We start from the raw sequence: 15780 nt of genomic DNA, 5'->3' as shown, positions 1-15780 counted from the left end.
GCAGATTAGCTTGCTGTAGGCTTGCCTGTAGTGTTTTATAGCTCTGTGTGAACTGAATGTTATCTATTCCATTCCCAAAGCTGTGACATGCATGTCTTCCCTTTAACCTACAGCACAGCATCTTGATGTTGCCCCTCTCCATATTTCAGTAACTTTTTAAATATTCAAAATAAATACTTTCAAAGCTCTTAACAAAACCCTTATCACTGATATTTTACTTTCTGGATATTTCTATAATTTGCCTTTATTTTTATCCGTACTTAACTTTTGTCAATTAATAGCATTACATCGTGTCTACTTAAGGTTTCTAATACTCATATTAGATATATACCAATTTGAGCTTATTGCAAATTTATCAAAGGAATCATGTCAAAGTTCATTTTTCAGTTGTAGAATGAGTTTGGTCACATCTTATGAAATAAAACCAAATGATGACGTTTTTAAGTGGGCAAAAACAAAACCTGTTTTGTCATAAGCTCTAAAAAAATCATTAAAATAATAACTGTTTAGCATCTGTTGCATAGTAACTGTCTTCTGTTCAGACTGTACATAAAAGGTGGAGATAGCCATGTTTATATCAACCATTTGATTGTGAACAAACCTTTTAAAGACTCGAATTGAGCGTTTTGGAAGTGAGGATCTTGGAACCAGCCATACCTGCAAAAGCTACCCGCTTTATTATCACCAATTTTACAGTAATTAATAAAATGATTAAATACCAATAAATACAAATTCAGGTTTAAGACACTTTTCACTTTTCAAACCTGGAAACTGAAAAATATCACATTTGTTTGTTTGGGAGTTCCTCCATTATGGCTCCTGATATTCCTGCCTTTCGTGTCATGGACTGAGATCTAAGTGCTGCATCCAGCTGATGTCCTCAAAGGCCTCAAGGGTTTTCACACATGGCCACTAACAACATGTCATTAACTTCAGCATCATTTTGGGTGTTTGACAGTCATGCTGATGATGTAGGATCAACTGTCGCTGTATTCCCCAGCTGGATGATAAAAGGCTCTTTGTGACTGCTTTTGGCGAGTAAGATAGTGCTGCATTCGAATGGAAGTGACAGATTTGTCTACAGACACATGCCAGTAAAAGTGGCGCCCTTTGACACATGATTGCTGCAGCACTGAAGCAAACTTCTACTTTGAAGTCGAACCTTCTCCTTTTCTGGTTTGTGTCCGACTTTATCATGATGTACTATCAGTTGGCCAGTAGCTGGCAAGTATTTGCCATCAGACATGAAAAACTCCAGGTAACCATGGCAATCTGCTTGCAACCAAAGCAATAACCAGAAGGTTTTTGGTTCAACACCTTTGTGTCTGGGGGCTCTTTGGATCACTCATATCAATCTCAGACACCTGTCGTAATTAGTTAACCAGGTGAGCCCAATTAAAGGAAAACTATACTTAACTCATTCACTGCCAGCCATTGGCAGTGAATGAGTTAAACCCATTGACTCATGCACTGCAATTGACGGCTATAGACGTCAATGGCAGTGAATGAGTTAAGACAGATGTTCCACATTATTAATCATGCCACAGTTTTTAAGCAATATGGCAAAGAACAAGGATCTGCTGCAGAAAAGTGTCAAACAGTGCAATACCTTGGGCAAGGTATGAAAGATATTAGATATTTAACACACAAAGTGTGATCATTGTGCCTTTGACTATGGTCAGTTTTGTCTGTATATAGTTGATCTCCACAGTAGCACCATCAGATTTAAGTTCCCGGTGGTCCAGATCACTCTCAGCTCTCCTGTGGCAGTCCGGTGGTGTACAGGTAGGACACAGTTCCTGATTGGATCTGAAATGTCTGTCCTTGGATGTGATGGTTGGAGATCTGCTCGCTAGTCTGACTGATGGAGATCGGTTGGCTGCTCTGGCTGCTGACGTGAATAGCCCGGCCTTGTTGTTGTTCCCTGCTCACCTGCCCCTCCAAGGGCTCCTGAACAACAGGCAGCTGCTGGATTGGCTGACGCATCACCTGCAGCTGTTGAATGGGACGCTGTGTTATTTGAAAGGGCTGCGCAGGACCGTGATGGGCCTGCAGCTGCTCCATAGCCTCTTTACTCAAAGTGATAACATGCATCTGCTCAGCCTGGTGCATCATCTGACCCTGCAGCATACTTATAGTGTGGATCTGAGAGGTCTGATCCACCACATCACCCTGAGTGACCAACGCCACATTGTGCACGTGCCCTGATGGCCGGGCGAGGAGGGTGAGTTTAGAGGGGGCTGACTGAGCCATCTCTCCCTCTGTGCTGATGAGGCTGATCTCGTGGTCCTGACCCGGGATAAAGTTAATGTGGTCCACATCCTCTGTCACCACCACCTGGAGCTCTTGTTCAGAGGTGGCAGGCAGCTGGTACTGCTGCAGGTGAAGGATATTTTGCACCTCTTCCTGCGGGGCTCCAGAGCCATCTTTTGCTGCAGTATCCGATGAGGCCTCTCCACCCGCAGCTCTCTCCTTGTTGTGGGATTTGGTGTGTGTTTTCAGATTGTCCAGGCGTGTAAAAGAAAGGCTGCAGGAAGAGCAGGTGAAGGGTTTCTTCCCCGAGTGGGAGGCAACATGTCGTCGTCTTGCACTGGGGTCTGAAAAGGACTTCTTGCAGATGCTGCAGTTATAAGGCTTCTCACCTCTGCAAAACCAGATATTGAGGCAGTTATGACCATGTCTCCTCCTGGGTCGTATATTATACAGCAGGGAGCAAAAACTGTTAAAAGTGGAGTGAAAATCAAATATAACAGCTGACCTGTGGATTCTGATGTGAGTCTGCAGTGTGCTCTTGGCTGTGAAACATTTTCCACAGATTTCACAAGTGAAAGGCTTCTCACCTGTGTAAACGTTAACACCATCAGCTGCTGCAGCACACGCTTCCATAAAGCAGATATCAATAGCAAAAGAATGACTTGGAGAGCTGATCTTACCTGTATGAGTTCTTACGTGCTTTTTCAGTTGAGCTGCATCCATAAACTTGTGATGACACTGAGCACATTCTGGCAATGATTTCCCTTTATTTAAAAATAAAGATTCAATAATTTTACCTTCAGATTGATTGAATACACTGACCAGATCTCTGGCAGTTTCCCCATGACTTACCTGTGTGAACTCTGTAATGGCTTTTAAGTTGCCTTTTCTGAGTGAAGGTCTTTCCACATTTATCACAGTCAAAGGATTTCTCTTCTAAAGAAGCAAATAAAACAGAGCTCATGAGAGATCAACATCGCAATATGCTAGAGCACTTCGGCTTTAGTGCCATTAAGAGAAGGAAGTCATCTCTACAGCCAATATCCATCCAAAACTAGGCAACTCACACCAAATTAAGCTAGGTAAATCAAAAGCACAGGCAAGACACAAAATGTGGGCATTTGATTTTTGGGCACATTTAAAAGAGTTGTAATAGGTAGTAAACTGAAAATCCTTCCGGTTTTCCTAGCCAGAGAAACAAAACACCTTAATTCTTCTTAGAGCATCTTTTTACCCCTTAGTTGTAAAAAGCTTTTCCCCTACATTGCTTCATTTATGTTAAAGAAGGCATGTATTTACTGGGCCCAAGTGTATCTAATAGAAGTAAAATGTAGTATTTCATTATAATAACACATGAGACTTTTGCATACAGCACAGTTATTGCCACTGTGCATTTTTAGGGGCTAAATATGTTAGCTGTGTTGCTTTGCAATGAAGACAACTGTACAGCACCGTTTGCATAAGATTTGTTCCTGGTTTACATCCCTTGCACTGAATCGAAAGTGGATAACTGGAAATGGATAACTATCCATTTCTAGGAATCAAGTCCAGACACTGGAATGTGGTTTGATGGTCTGTTATCTGTTCTATATCTGCTTGTTCGTGTAGTGTTAATCTTTTGGGCTACATCCAGGACTTCAATCTGCACAATGCAGTGAACAGCTCGTCAGACGGTGCTTTAAGGAGTGCCTGATTTGCTTTGGCTTTGCATTCTATTGGTGAAACATAGCCTTTCAGTACCGGCTGAATGTGTTCATTTCTTTTTACCTTACAATATAAAGCGCCTTGAGGCATTATATAGATAAAGTTTAAATGAAGTAGCCAATCAGAAGAAAAAGCTGGTGAGGAGGGTCGTATGCCATCCTGAAAGCTACTCTGTTCGAATTTAAAAAAAAAAAAAATACAGCTGAAACTAAGAATAGTAGGTCTGATGTAATCACTGCAACAACTAACACTTTCTACATTTCTCAAATCAGACTGTAGATCAACTTTGTTGGAAAGATCACTTTCAGGAAATTATGAGGATTCCTGGAAATTACTTGTAAACAAAGTTACTACTTATCAAACATGAGAAACTGAGAAGTCAGTTCATTGGGTCCTACCTTCATGGAGGTTCATGTGCTCTTGCAGGGAGTGTTTGGTGGAAAGCGCTTTGGAGCAGACGGTACAAACAAATGGCTTTTCTCCAGTGTGCATGCGCTGGTGAGCCAGCAGAGTGTGCTTCTGGGTAAAACTCTTCCCGCACACCATGCAGTGGAAAGGCTTCTCACCTGGAGTTAAAGAAAGTAGTTGTACTTTTACAGGTGCGGATGTGATTAGTGACTGCTAAACTCTCGTCAGTCGTAGTCATCTGTACTTTCTATGCGTTTCTATTTTTCTTTTCTTTTCTTTTTTTCAGCACAACATTTGAAAAGTTAAAACATTTATTTTTATTACAGTTGAGGGAATGAAGTCCTTTTTTTAAACTATGTCCAAAAACTCTAGAAAAAAAAGGCCAAATTTGTATTAAACCTCCATTCTGACCTCTCTTTAAATCAGAGTGTAATTACCTGTATGAGTGCGCTGGTGAATCTTTAAAAACAGGTGGCTTTTGAAGACTTTTCCACAGTCCTCACATCGTGCCTCAGTGTCAGGGTATTTCCTTTTCCTGCCCCTCTTCCCAGGCTCCTTGTGTCCTGCTGTGTTATTGCCCACTTTGTAGCCCTTATATTTTACCGGTGGGTTGATTTTGCGTTTGCTCTGCCGGCTTTGGTGTTCTTCGGGGTCCTCATTTCTAGGCTGAGACTCAGTTTTTGGATTATCTTCTGCCTGTCGGTCCTCTGAACTCTCACATGGTTCTCTTCTCCCCACCAGCTCTGTCACAGGTGCACCTACATCTTTCCTCGGCCGCCCTCTTTTGCGCTTCACCAGCTCTGCATCTTCAGCTTTGTTTGCTTGAGCATCATTGCATTTGACCCCTGCTGCAGAGCGAGTTAGGTCAGTGAGCACTTTGACAAGGTCACCGACTTCCATTCGATGAGCTGTGGCCAGGAGCTGCTCTGTGGCGCTCTCCTCCACAGACACCTGGGCGCTGTAGATGAACTCCAGCACTGCTGCAAACATGTTTGGTGCCATACCGTCCAGCCGGTGGGTGGACCGATGGATCTGATCTTCTGCTGTGAACATGACGGAGAAGTACTCACTGCTTGCTGCCAGCAGGGCTTTGTGGGCCTTGAACTGCACATCCTCCACGACAAGAGTAATGTCACACAGCAGGTCACTTTTCCTGAGCTTGTTGAATTTGTTCAGGATGCTCTGTTTATGTGACTCTGAATGAAGGTGAGCCATAAGCGATGAAGGTGGACTGGTTGATTTTTGAGACATCTTTGCCGCAAAAACAACCACATCTGTCCCTTAAATGAAAACATATGAAAACAAAATGAGTGTACAGTTAGTTTAAAAGTTTATATGAATTCATCATGGGCATGAAGGTCATGTGATTTTGGGCTTTTAAAGAAGACATTTATGCCCATTATGATACGAATATATGTAAACTTCTGACCTCAGCAGTATATATGTTTGGCTTATATCAGAGGTTCAGTGCGTTTTTTAAATGTAGCCGAGTGGTAAATTGATAATATTTTCCATTTCAGTTAACCAAATATCCATTTAAGGTTCAAAAAAAATAACAAGAATGTTATTGGGTAATTTAATGGTATTGCTTGTGCTATAGGCTTAAGGGTTAACTGCAGTTTTCCAAAAAAAACTTAACAAGAAATGCATCTTGGGACTTCCTGTTTACTTTTCTTTTTGTTGTGGATGTGGAACGGGAATGTTGTGAAGGAGTTAAATTATTGGTAAGGAATTGTTAAATATGCACATAACTCATTGAAACATATTGTTATAATTGTAGTGCAGTGGCAAAACGTCAGTATTTTAACAAGATGATGTATTTCTTAAATGTATGATGCAAAGGACCTGTATGTGCAGCGTGGAGTGGCCATTTTCTCCATGCAAGGGATAAGTTGCGAGATTGTCTGTGTGCTCCAGTATTGCAAGTGAGCTGAGATTTCTGTGGAATGTAAGTGTTTATAAACATGTATGTAACACTTCCACATTTTTTTAAAGGAGCCTTGTGTGATTTAGTTCTTTGTATTTTGTTCTGCACAGACAGAGGCCACTGCCGTATTTTTGTGTTTTGTATTTCATTTCTTTTATTCCTCGTATTGTATTGGCGCATCTTTGTTTAATCGGTTATTCTGTTACTTTGCCACGTTACCTCTCGTGCTGTAGATGTTCAGTACAAGTCCATATGGCCGCTGTTTGACAAAAGTAAAGGTCAAAGGACCTTTGGTTTATTCAGTCGTCATTGACAATAAAACTGCACATTAAGAACCCCAGTAATTGTGTCCTGTGTGGCTAACCATTTCCCAGGCTACATAAATATATGATCTTTTTCATATTACCACTGCTATTACTACTTACTCATACATGACCAGAGGAATCTACATGATCCGTTTATCCATTAGTAAATGTTCAGTCTGTAAAAATGTAGGACAAATATTACTAACAACAGTTTTTCAGGAATTTGTCACATTTAGGACACCAGACATGGTTGGACTGTCCAAATACGAGTCTGTCGTGTAAGCATACATTTGGTATTATAGATCTAGAATGAATTTGTATTACAGAGCTGATTAATCTGTAGTGACCAGTCTAAACTAACAAAAATATTCTTCATATTACAATAAAATAAATAATAGAAGTATAATAAACTGTCTATAATGTTGGTCGTTGTTTAGTTTATCCTCATGTTTTCAAAATCAAAATTGAACCCATACTGGTATTTACATTCACCTCATATATTAACTTACAGATATTTTGCACTGTTCATCACGTTCATGCAGAGTTCACTGACATTCAGCTTAAATAATGTTTACAGACGAATGGATGTTAGCAAGCAAGCTAATTGTCTCAAAGCAAACGATGCACCGCCGCTGTCTTGAAAGGGGGGGCACGAGAAGCAGAAATGGCGAAGAATGCGACCGAAATAAAGCTTTCAAAAGAAGTTAACTAATAATTTTCGGTCTGGTGACAGGACTTGGACGTATAAACTGCGGTTTAATTTGAAGTAGTCAGCTTTTAGGACCTTACCTTCGCTCGCTGGACGGACCAGAGCGTGATATGAGCCACCTATCGCGAGATGTGAGGTTCTGACGAGATCCACGCCGAGCCGCCGACCCCTGGGGGTCGCACTTTTCCCCGTCGATCAACCCTTTCTTCTAGGTTAATAAAGGTTTGTTTAAATTGTTAAATAGGTGGCATTATGGGAAATTATTTTATTTTAATAACTCAGTGGGACTTTTAAAATAACTAAAACTATCATAGCTAATGAAATTTGATTCAGGAAGTGCACGTTCCCGAGAGAAAAACAGAAACACACAGCACCTGTTGACTGGTGTCAAGCCAGCCTCCAATTCGAGACTTGCAGTCAAGCCAGCCTCCAGTTTGTTTTACGTTCCCTGTGTATTCAAAGTATTACGGGAATGGATGTGGAAACCGGATTTCAAAATAAAAGCCAACTTCGAGTGAATTAACAGATATGTTAAGAACATAATAACATATAACTTAGGCTTTTTTTTTTTTTTTTTTACAAACTCTAATGTTAGATCTATATGACACAGCCTTGTACCCTAATTGTGCCCTGTCACTATCAAGGCCATCTTATTTTGGATTTCAAAGTAAAAGCCCTGTGAATCTTCATTTTTGAACTACTCTTTCAATGACTTAATAATGCTCTTAAAAGCAAAAGTCGTATTTCCAAATACTATTTGAACTTTATATCAACACTTTCCAACCACAGTCTTTTTACAGTGATACCATATCAATATCAAGTCAGTCTGATTTTGCCTTTCATAGTAATGGCCCTTTGAAATTGTCCATAATTGACTTAATCTTCTAACGATTCAAAATGCTCTAAAATGAAAAATTCTTGTTTCCACAGGGTAATTCCACCTTAGATCAACAGTATACAGCCCCACAGTGATACCATATCAATATCAAGTCATTCTGATTATGCCTTCCAAAATAAAAGCCTTTTTAAATTGTCCATAATTGACCTAACTTTCAGTGATTTCAAAATGTTTTAAAATGGAAATTTCCTGTTTCCACAGGGTAATTCCACCTTAGATCAACAGTATACAGCCCCACAGTGATACCATATCAATATCAAGTCATTCTGATTATGCCTTCCAAAATAAATGCCCTTTCAAATTGAGCATATACGGCCTACTTTTTTGACGATTTCAAAATGTTCTTAAACAGAATTTTGCTGTTTCCACAGGATAATTTCACTTTAGGTCAACAGTATACAACCTCACGATGTTACCATATCAATATCAAGTCATTCTGATTATGCCTTCCAAAATAAAAGACTTTTCAAATTGCCAAGATACGACCTACTCTTTTAAAGATTTCAAAATGCTCTAAAAGTGAAAATTGCTGTTTCCACAGGATAATTTCACTTTAGGTCAACAGTATACAACCTCACGATGTTACCACATCAATATCAAGTCATTCTGATTTTGCTTTCAAAAATAAAAGCATTTTCAAAATGCCCATATCTGACTTGATCCTGGAACAATTTCAAAATGCTCTAAAATGGAAAATTCCTGTTTCCACAGGGTAATTCCACCTTAGATCAACAGTATACAGCCCCACAGTGATACCATATCAATATCAAGTCATTCTGATTTTGCTCTCAAAAATAAAAGCCTTTTCAAATTGTCCATAATTGACCTAACTTTCAGTGATTTCAAAATGCTCTAAAATGGAAATTTCCTGTTTCCACAGGGTAATTCCACTTTAGATCAACAGTATACAGCCCCACAGTGATACCATATTAATATCAAGTCATTCTGATTATGCCTTCCAAAGTAAAAGCCTTTTCAAATTGTCCACAATTGACCTAACTTTCAGTGATTTCAAAATGCTCTAAAATGGAAATTTCCTGTTTCCACAGGATAATTCCACTCCAGATCAACAGTATACAGCCCCACAGTGATACCATATTAATATCAAGTCATTCTGATTATGCCTTCCAAAATAAAAGACTTTTCAAATTGCCAAGATACGACCTACTCTTTTAAAGATTTCAAAATGCTCTAAAAGTGAAAATTGCTGTTTCCACAGGATAATTTCACTTTAGGTCAACAGTATACAACCTCACGATGTTACCATATCAATTTCTTTTTTTTTTTTCTTTTTTTTTTTTTTTTTTTTAAATGACATCAGAAACAGCAGTATGCGACATTACGTGATGGCAGAGCTTCAGTTCATCCTTTGTCTTTTTTTTTTTTTTTTTTTTTTTTAATAAATAGGACAGGGTGTGTGTGTGTGTGTGTGTGTGTGTGTGTGTGTATAGGACAGGGGGAATGAATGAGAGAGAGAGGGGGAGAGAGAGAAAGAAAACCAAAGGGGAGAAGAGACGGTGAGAAGGGGGGGGGAAGAGAGACAAAAAAAAAAAAAAAAAAAAAAAACTCCTGGGTCACCTGTATGGAGAAAAAACAAACAAACAAACAGAGGAGACAGCAAACAACAAAGAGCAACATAATAATAGAGAAAACAAAGCACCATCACAATAAACTAGCTAGTCATAGATATCAGTATTTACTAAGTAATAAACGATATTGTGCAGCACGCAAGATAGACAGCGCACAGTGTGCTTTGAGGCAGCAGCCAAGAAAGCTTTAGTCCGCGTCTGTGAATACCCATGTGTGCATACCTGTGTGGATCAGCATGCTTGCATTCCAAAGGTTTCTCCATGTAATGATCTGCTAGGGAGTGTGGGGGGGCCACAGCCCCGTCCTCCAGGGTGTGAGGTGGGTATCAATTTCAAGTCATTCTGATTATGCCTTCCAAAATAATGGCCTGTTGAAAATGCCCATAATTTACCTAACTTTCAGTGATTTCAGAATGCTCTAAAAAGGAAGATTTCAGTTTCCACAGGGTAATTCCACTTTAGATCAACAGTATCCAACCCGACAGTAAAACCATGTAAATTTCATGTTGGTCTGATTTCGCCTTTCAAATTAATGGCCCGTCGAATTTGTCCATATGTGATATACTCTTTCAATTATTTCAGAATGTTTTAAAAATGAAAATTGCTGTTTCAACACATATTGGGTTTTCATTTTGAAAAGCAAAATCAGACTCAATTGATTATGACAGAATTGAATCATAAAGATGATGTAAAAGGAAGCTGAAATTGCCACTAGGTTGTAATTGATAGTACGTTTATATTTTAAGTCTGTGGAAAGATGTCATGGTTGGTTTGCAAGCTGTTTTGTAATTTCTTTATTTAGAATGACATCTTTCCACAGACTTAAAATATAAACGTGAGGATTTTTATAAATATAAATATAAACGTGAGGATTTTTCCACAGTCCTCACATCGTGAGGACTGTGGAAAAGTCTTCAAAAGCCACCTGTTTTTAAAGATTCACCAGCGCACTCATACAGGTAATTACACTCTGATTTAAAGAGAGGTCAGAATGGAGGTTTAATACAAATTTGGCCTTTTTTTCTAGAGTTTTTGGACATAGTTTAAAAAAAGGACTTCATTCCCTCAACTGTAATAAAAATAAATGTTTTAACTTTTCAAATGTTGTGCTGAAAAAAAGAAAAGAAAAGAAAAATAGAAACGCATAGAAAGTACAGATGACTACGACTGACGAGAGTTTAGCAGTCACTAATCACATCCGCACCTGTAAAAGTACAACTACTTTCTTTAACTCCAGGTGAGAAGCCTTTCCACTGCATGGTGTGCGGGAAGAGTTTTACCCAGAAGCACACTCTGCTGGCTCACCAGCGCATGCACACTGGAGAAAAGCCATTTGTTTGCTGCTCCAAAGCGCTTTCCACCAAACACTCCCTGCAAGAGCACATGAACCTCCATGAAGGTAGGACCCAATGAACTGACTTCTCAGTTTCTCATGTTTGATAAGTAGTAACTTTGTTTACAAGTAATTTCCAGGAATCCTCATAATTTCCTGAAAGTGATCTTTCCAACAAAGTTGATCTACAGTCTGATTTGAGAAATGTAGAAAGTGTTAGTTGTTGCAGTGATTACATCAGACCTACTATTCTTAGTTTCAGCTGTATTTTTTTTTTTTTAAAATTCGAACAGAGTAGCTTTCAGGATGGCATACGACCCTCCTCACCAGCTTTTTCTTCTGATTGGCTACTTCATTTAAACTTTATCTATATAACGCCTCAAGGCGCTTTATATTGTAAGGTAAAAAGAAATGAACACATTCAGCCGGTACTGAAAGGCTATGTTTCACCAATAGAATGCAAAGCCAAAGCAAATCAGGCACTCCTTAAAGCACCGTCTGACGAGCTGTTCACTGCATTGTGCAGATTGAAGTCCTGGATGTAGCCCAAAAGATTAACACTACACGAACAAGCAGATATAGAACAGATAACAGACCATCAAACCACATTCCAGTGTCTGGACTTGATTCCTAGAAATGGATAGTTATCCATTTCCAGTTATCCACTTTCGATTCAGTGCAAGGGATGTAAACCAGGAACAAATCTTATGCAAACGGTGCTGTACAGTTGTCTTCATTGCAAAGCAACACAGCTAACATATTTAGCCCCTAAAAATGCACAGTGGCAATAACTGTGCTGTATGCAAAAGTCTCATGTGTTATTATAATATAATGAAATACTACATTTTACTTCTATTAGATACACTTGGGCCCAGTAAATACATGCCTTCTTTAACATAAATGAAGCAATTTAGGGGAAAAGCTTTTTACAACTAAGGGGTAAAAAGATGCTCTAAGAAGAATTAAGGTGTTTTGTTTCTCTGGCTAGGAAAACCGGAAGGATTTTCAGTTTACTACCTATTACAACTCTTTTAAATGTGCCCAAAAATCAAATGCCCACATTTTGTGTCTTGCCTGTGCTTTTGATTTACCTAGCTTAATTTGGTGTGAGTTGCCTAGTTTTGGATGGATATTGGCTGTAGAGATGACTTCCTTCTCTTAATGGCACTAAAGCCGAAGTGCTCTAGCATATTGCGATGTTGATCTCTCATGAGCTCTGTTTTATTTGCTTCTTTAGAAGAGAAATCCTTTGACTGTGATAAATGTGGAAAGACCTTCACTCAGAAAAGGCAACTTAAAAGCCATTACAGAGTTCACACAGGTAAGTCATGGGGAAACTGCCAGAGATCTGGTCAGTGTATTCAATCAATCTGAAGGTAAAATTATTGAATCTTTATTTTTAAATAAAGGGAAATCATTGCCAGAATGTGCTCAGTGTCATCACAAGTTTATGGATGCAGCTCAACTGAAAAAGCACGTGAGAACTCATACAGGTAAGATCAGCTCTCCAAGTCATTCTTTTGCTATTGATATCTGCTTTATGGAAGCGTGTGCTGCAGCAGCTGATGGTGTTAACGTTTACACAGGTGAGAAGCCTTTCACTTGTGAAATCTGTGGAAAATGTTTCACAGCCAAGAGCACACTGCAGACTCACATCAGAATCCACAGGTCAGCTGTTATATTTGATTTTCACTCCACTTTTAACAGTTTTTGCTCCCTGCTGTATAATATACGACCCAGGAGGAGACATGGTCATAACTGCCTCAATATCTGGTTTTGCAGAGGTGAGAAGCCTTATAACTGCAGCATCTGCAAGAAGTCCTTTTCAGACCCCAGTGCAAGACGACGACATGTTGCCTCCCACTCGGGGAAGAAACCCTTCACCTGCTCTTTCTGCAGCCTTTCTTTTACACGCCTGGACAATCTGAAAACACACACCAAATCCCACAACAAGGAGAGAGCTGCGGGTGGAGAGGCCTCATCGGATACTGCAGCAAAAGATGGCTCTGGAGCCCCGCAGGAAGAGGTGCAAAATATCCTTCACCTGCAGCAGTACCAGCTGCCTGCCACCTCTGAACAAGAGCTCCAGGTGGTGGTGACAGAGGATGTGGACCACATTAACTTTATCCCGGGTCAGGACCACGAGATCAGCCTCATCAGCACAGAGGGAGAGATGGCTCAGTCAGCCCCCTCTAAACTCACCCTCCTCGCCCGGCCATCAGGGCACGTGCACAATGTGGCGTTGGTCACTCAGGGTGATGTGGTGGATCAGACCTCTCAGATCCACACTATAAGTATGCTGCAGGGTCAGATGATGCACCAGGCTGAGCAGATGCATGTTATCACTTTGAGTAAAGAGGCTATGGAGCAGCTGCAGGCCCATCACGGTCCTGCGCAGCCCTTTCAAATAACACAGCGTCCCATTCAACAGCTGCAGGTGATGCGTCAGCCAATCCAGCAGCTGCCTGTTGTTCAGGAGCCCTTGGAGGGGCAGGTGAGCAGGGAACAACAACAAGGCCGGGCTATTCACGTCAGCAGCCAGAGCAGCCAACCGATCTCCATCAGTCAGACTAGCGAGCAGATCTCCAACCATCACATCCAAGGACAGACATTTCAGATCCAATCAGGAACTGTGTCCTACCTGTACACCACCGGACTGCCACAGGAGAGCTGAGAGTGATCTGGACCACCGGGAACTTAAATCTGATGGTGCTACTGTGGAGATCAACTATATACAGACAAAACTGACCATAGTCAAAGGTAGCAGTATTAAAAGATGAAGTTTGTATTTTCTTTAATGAATTTTTTATATAAAAAAATATATAAGCATACCTTTTTATACTGCTGTGTTTCCTTCCACACACTACACCACTGTAATCTGATGAATTTGTCTGGCAGATACCTTCCTCATGCCTTTATCTGTGCCACAAATTTCTGCGCAGCACAATGATCACACTTTGTGTGTTAAATATCTAATATCTTTCATACCTTGCCCAAGGTATTGCACTGTTTGACACTTTTCTGCAGCAGATCCTTGTTCTTTGCCATATTGCTTAAAAACTGTGGCATGATTAATAATGTGGAACATCTGTCTTAACTCATTCACTGCCATTGACGTCTATAGCCGTCAATTGCAGTGCATGAGTCAATGGGTTTAACTCATTCACTGCCAATGGCTGGCAGTGAATGAGTTAAGTATAGTTTTCCTTTAATTGGGCTCACCTGGTTAACTAATTACGACAGGTGTCTGAGATTGATATGAGTGATCCAAAGAGCCCCCAGACACAAAGGTGTTGAACCAAAAACCTTCTGGTTATTGCTTTGGTTGCAAGCAGATTGCCATGGTTACCTGGAGTTTTTCATGTCTGATGGCAAATACTTGCCAGCTACTGGCCAACTGATAGTACATCATGATAAAGTCGGACACAAACCAGAAAAGGAGAAGGTTCGACTTCAAAGTAGAAGTTTGCTTCAGTGCTGCAGCAATCATGTGTCAAAGGGCGCCACTTTTACTGGCATGTGTCTGTAGACAAATCTGTCACTTCCATTCGAATGCAGCACTATCTTACTCGCCAAAAGCAGTCACAAAGAGCCTTTTATCATCCAGCTGGGGAATACAGCGACAGTTGATCCTACATCATCAGCATGACTGTCAAACACCCAAAATGATGCTGAAGTTAATGACATGTTGTTAGTGGCCATGTGTGAAAACCCTTGAGGCCTTTGAGGACATCAGCTGGATGCAGCACTTAGATCTCAGTCCATGACACGAAAGGCAGGAATATCAGGAGCCATAATGGAGGAACTCCCAAACAAACAAATGTGATATTTTTCAGTTTCCAGGTTTGAAAAGTGAAAAGTGTCTTAAACCTGAATTTGTATTTATTGGTATTTAATCATTTTATTAATTACTGTAAAATTGGTGATAATAAAGCGGGTAGCTTTTGCAGGTATGGCTGGTTCCAAGATCCTCACTTCCAAAACGCTCAATTCGAGTCTTTAAAAGGTTTGTTCACAATCAAATGGTTAAACATGGCTATCTCCACCTTTTATGTACAGTCTGAACAGAAGACAGTTACTATGCAACAGATGCTAAACAGTTATTATTTTAATGATTTTTTTAGAGCTTATGACAAAACAGGTTTTGTTTTTGCCCACTTAAAAACGTCATCATTTGGTTTTATTTCATAAGATGTGACCAAACTCATTCTACAACTGAAAAATGAACTTTGACATGATTCCTTTGATAAATTTGCAATAAGCTCAAATTGGTATATATCTAATATGAGTATTAGAAACCTTAAGTAGACACGATGTAATGCTATTAATTGACAAAAGTTAAGTACGGATAAAAATAAAGGCAAATTATAGAAATATCCAGAAAGTAAAATATCAGTGATAAGGGTTTTGTTAAGAGCTTTGAAAGTATTTATTTTGAATATTTAAAAAGTTACTGAAATATGGAGAGGGGCAACATCAAGATGCTGTGCTGTAGGTTAAAGGGAAGACATGCATGTCACAGCTTTGGGAATGGAATAGATAACATTCAGTTCACACAGAGCTATAAAACACTACAGGCAAGCCTACAGCAAGCTAATCTGCTAATCAAGTTTGTGTGTGTGACTGATTGCTGCACCTCACAGATCTGGGAACA

General features: G+C 39.9%; 2 protein-coding genes across 4 annotated transcripts; one reads left to right on the top strand and one right to left on the bottom strand.

The window, feature by feature from the left end:
* On the bottom strand, window positions 1-8326 carry zbtb24 (zinc finger and BTB domain containing 24). Of its 3 annotated transcripts, XM_082515036.1 has the most exons (8): window positions 6718-6849; window positions 6512-6551; window positions 4803-5645; window positions 4356-4523; window positions 3106-3189; window positions 2934-3017; window positions 2759-2840; window positions 1-2644 (listed from the first exon to the last, which is right to left on the bottom strand). In XM_082515036.1, exons 3-8 carry the CDS (start codon window positions 5614-5616, stop codon window positions 1753-1755), a joined length of 2124 nt encoding a protein of 707 aa, XP_082371162.1. In that variant the 5' UTR covers window positions 5617-5645; window positions 6512-6551; window positions 6718-6849; the 3' UTR covers window positions 1-1752. The 3 variants fall into 3 exon arrangements, with proteins under 3 accessions (XP_082371162.1, XP_082371161.1, XP_082371163.1); XM_082515035.1 differs by lacking the exons at window positions 6512-6551; window positions 6718-6849 and adding an exon at window positions 7387-8326; XM_082515037.1 differs by lacking the exons at window positions 6512-6551; window positions 6718-6849 and adding an exon at window positions 7107-7379.
* LOC309696253 (uncharacterized protein) lies at window positions 6844-13957 on the top strand (the record flags this gene model as incomplete). The annotated part of the gene is made up of 7 exons (XM_082517402.1): window positions 6844-6875; window positions 10634-10752; window positions 11031-11192; window positions 12364-12447; window positions 12536-12619; window positions 12713-12794; window positions 12909-13957. 7 exons carry the CDS (start codon window positions 6844-6846, stop codon window positions 13798-13800), a joined length of 1455 nt encoding a protein of 484 aa, XP_082373528.1. The 3' UTR covers window positions 13801-13957.
* Window positions 13958-15780: the final 1823 nt, after the last annotated feature.

Source organism: Aulonocara stuartgranti (assembly GCF_965226115.1).
Source record: "Aulonocara stuartgranti genome assembly, chromosome: 19".
Taxonomy (NCBI): Eukaryota; Metazoa; Chordata; class Actinopteri; order Cichliformes; family Cichlidae; genus Aulonocara; species Aulonocara stuartgranti.
This window is presented reverse-complemented; position numbering and strand designations above follow the sequence as displayed.

Bases quoted from the DNA above. Each gene is read 5' to 3' on its own strand.
- zbtb24 (XM_082515035.1), bottom strand. From the start codon at position 5,616: ATGTCTCAAAAATCAACCAGTCCACCTTCATCGCTTATGGCTCACCTT. The intron at 3,190-4,355 runs GTAGGACCCAAT...TTGCTTCTTTAG, and splicing joins GCACATGAACCTCCATGAAG to AAGAGAAATCCTTTGACTGT. The intron at 2,841-2,933 runs GTAAGATCAGCT...ACGTTTACACAG, and splicing joins GCACGTAAGAACTCATACAG to GTGAGAAGCCTTTCACTTGT.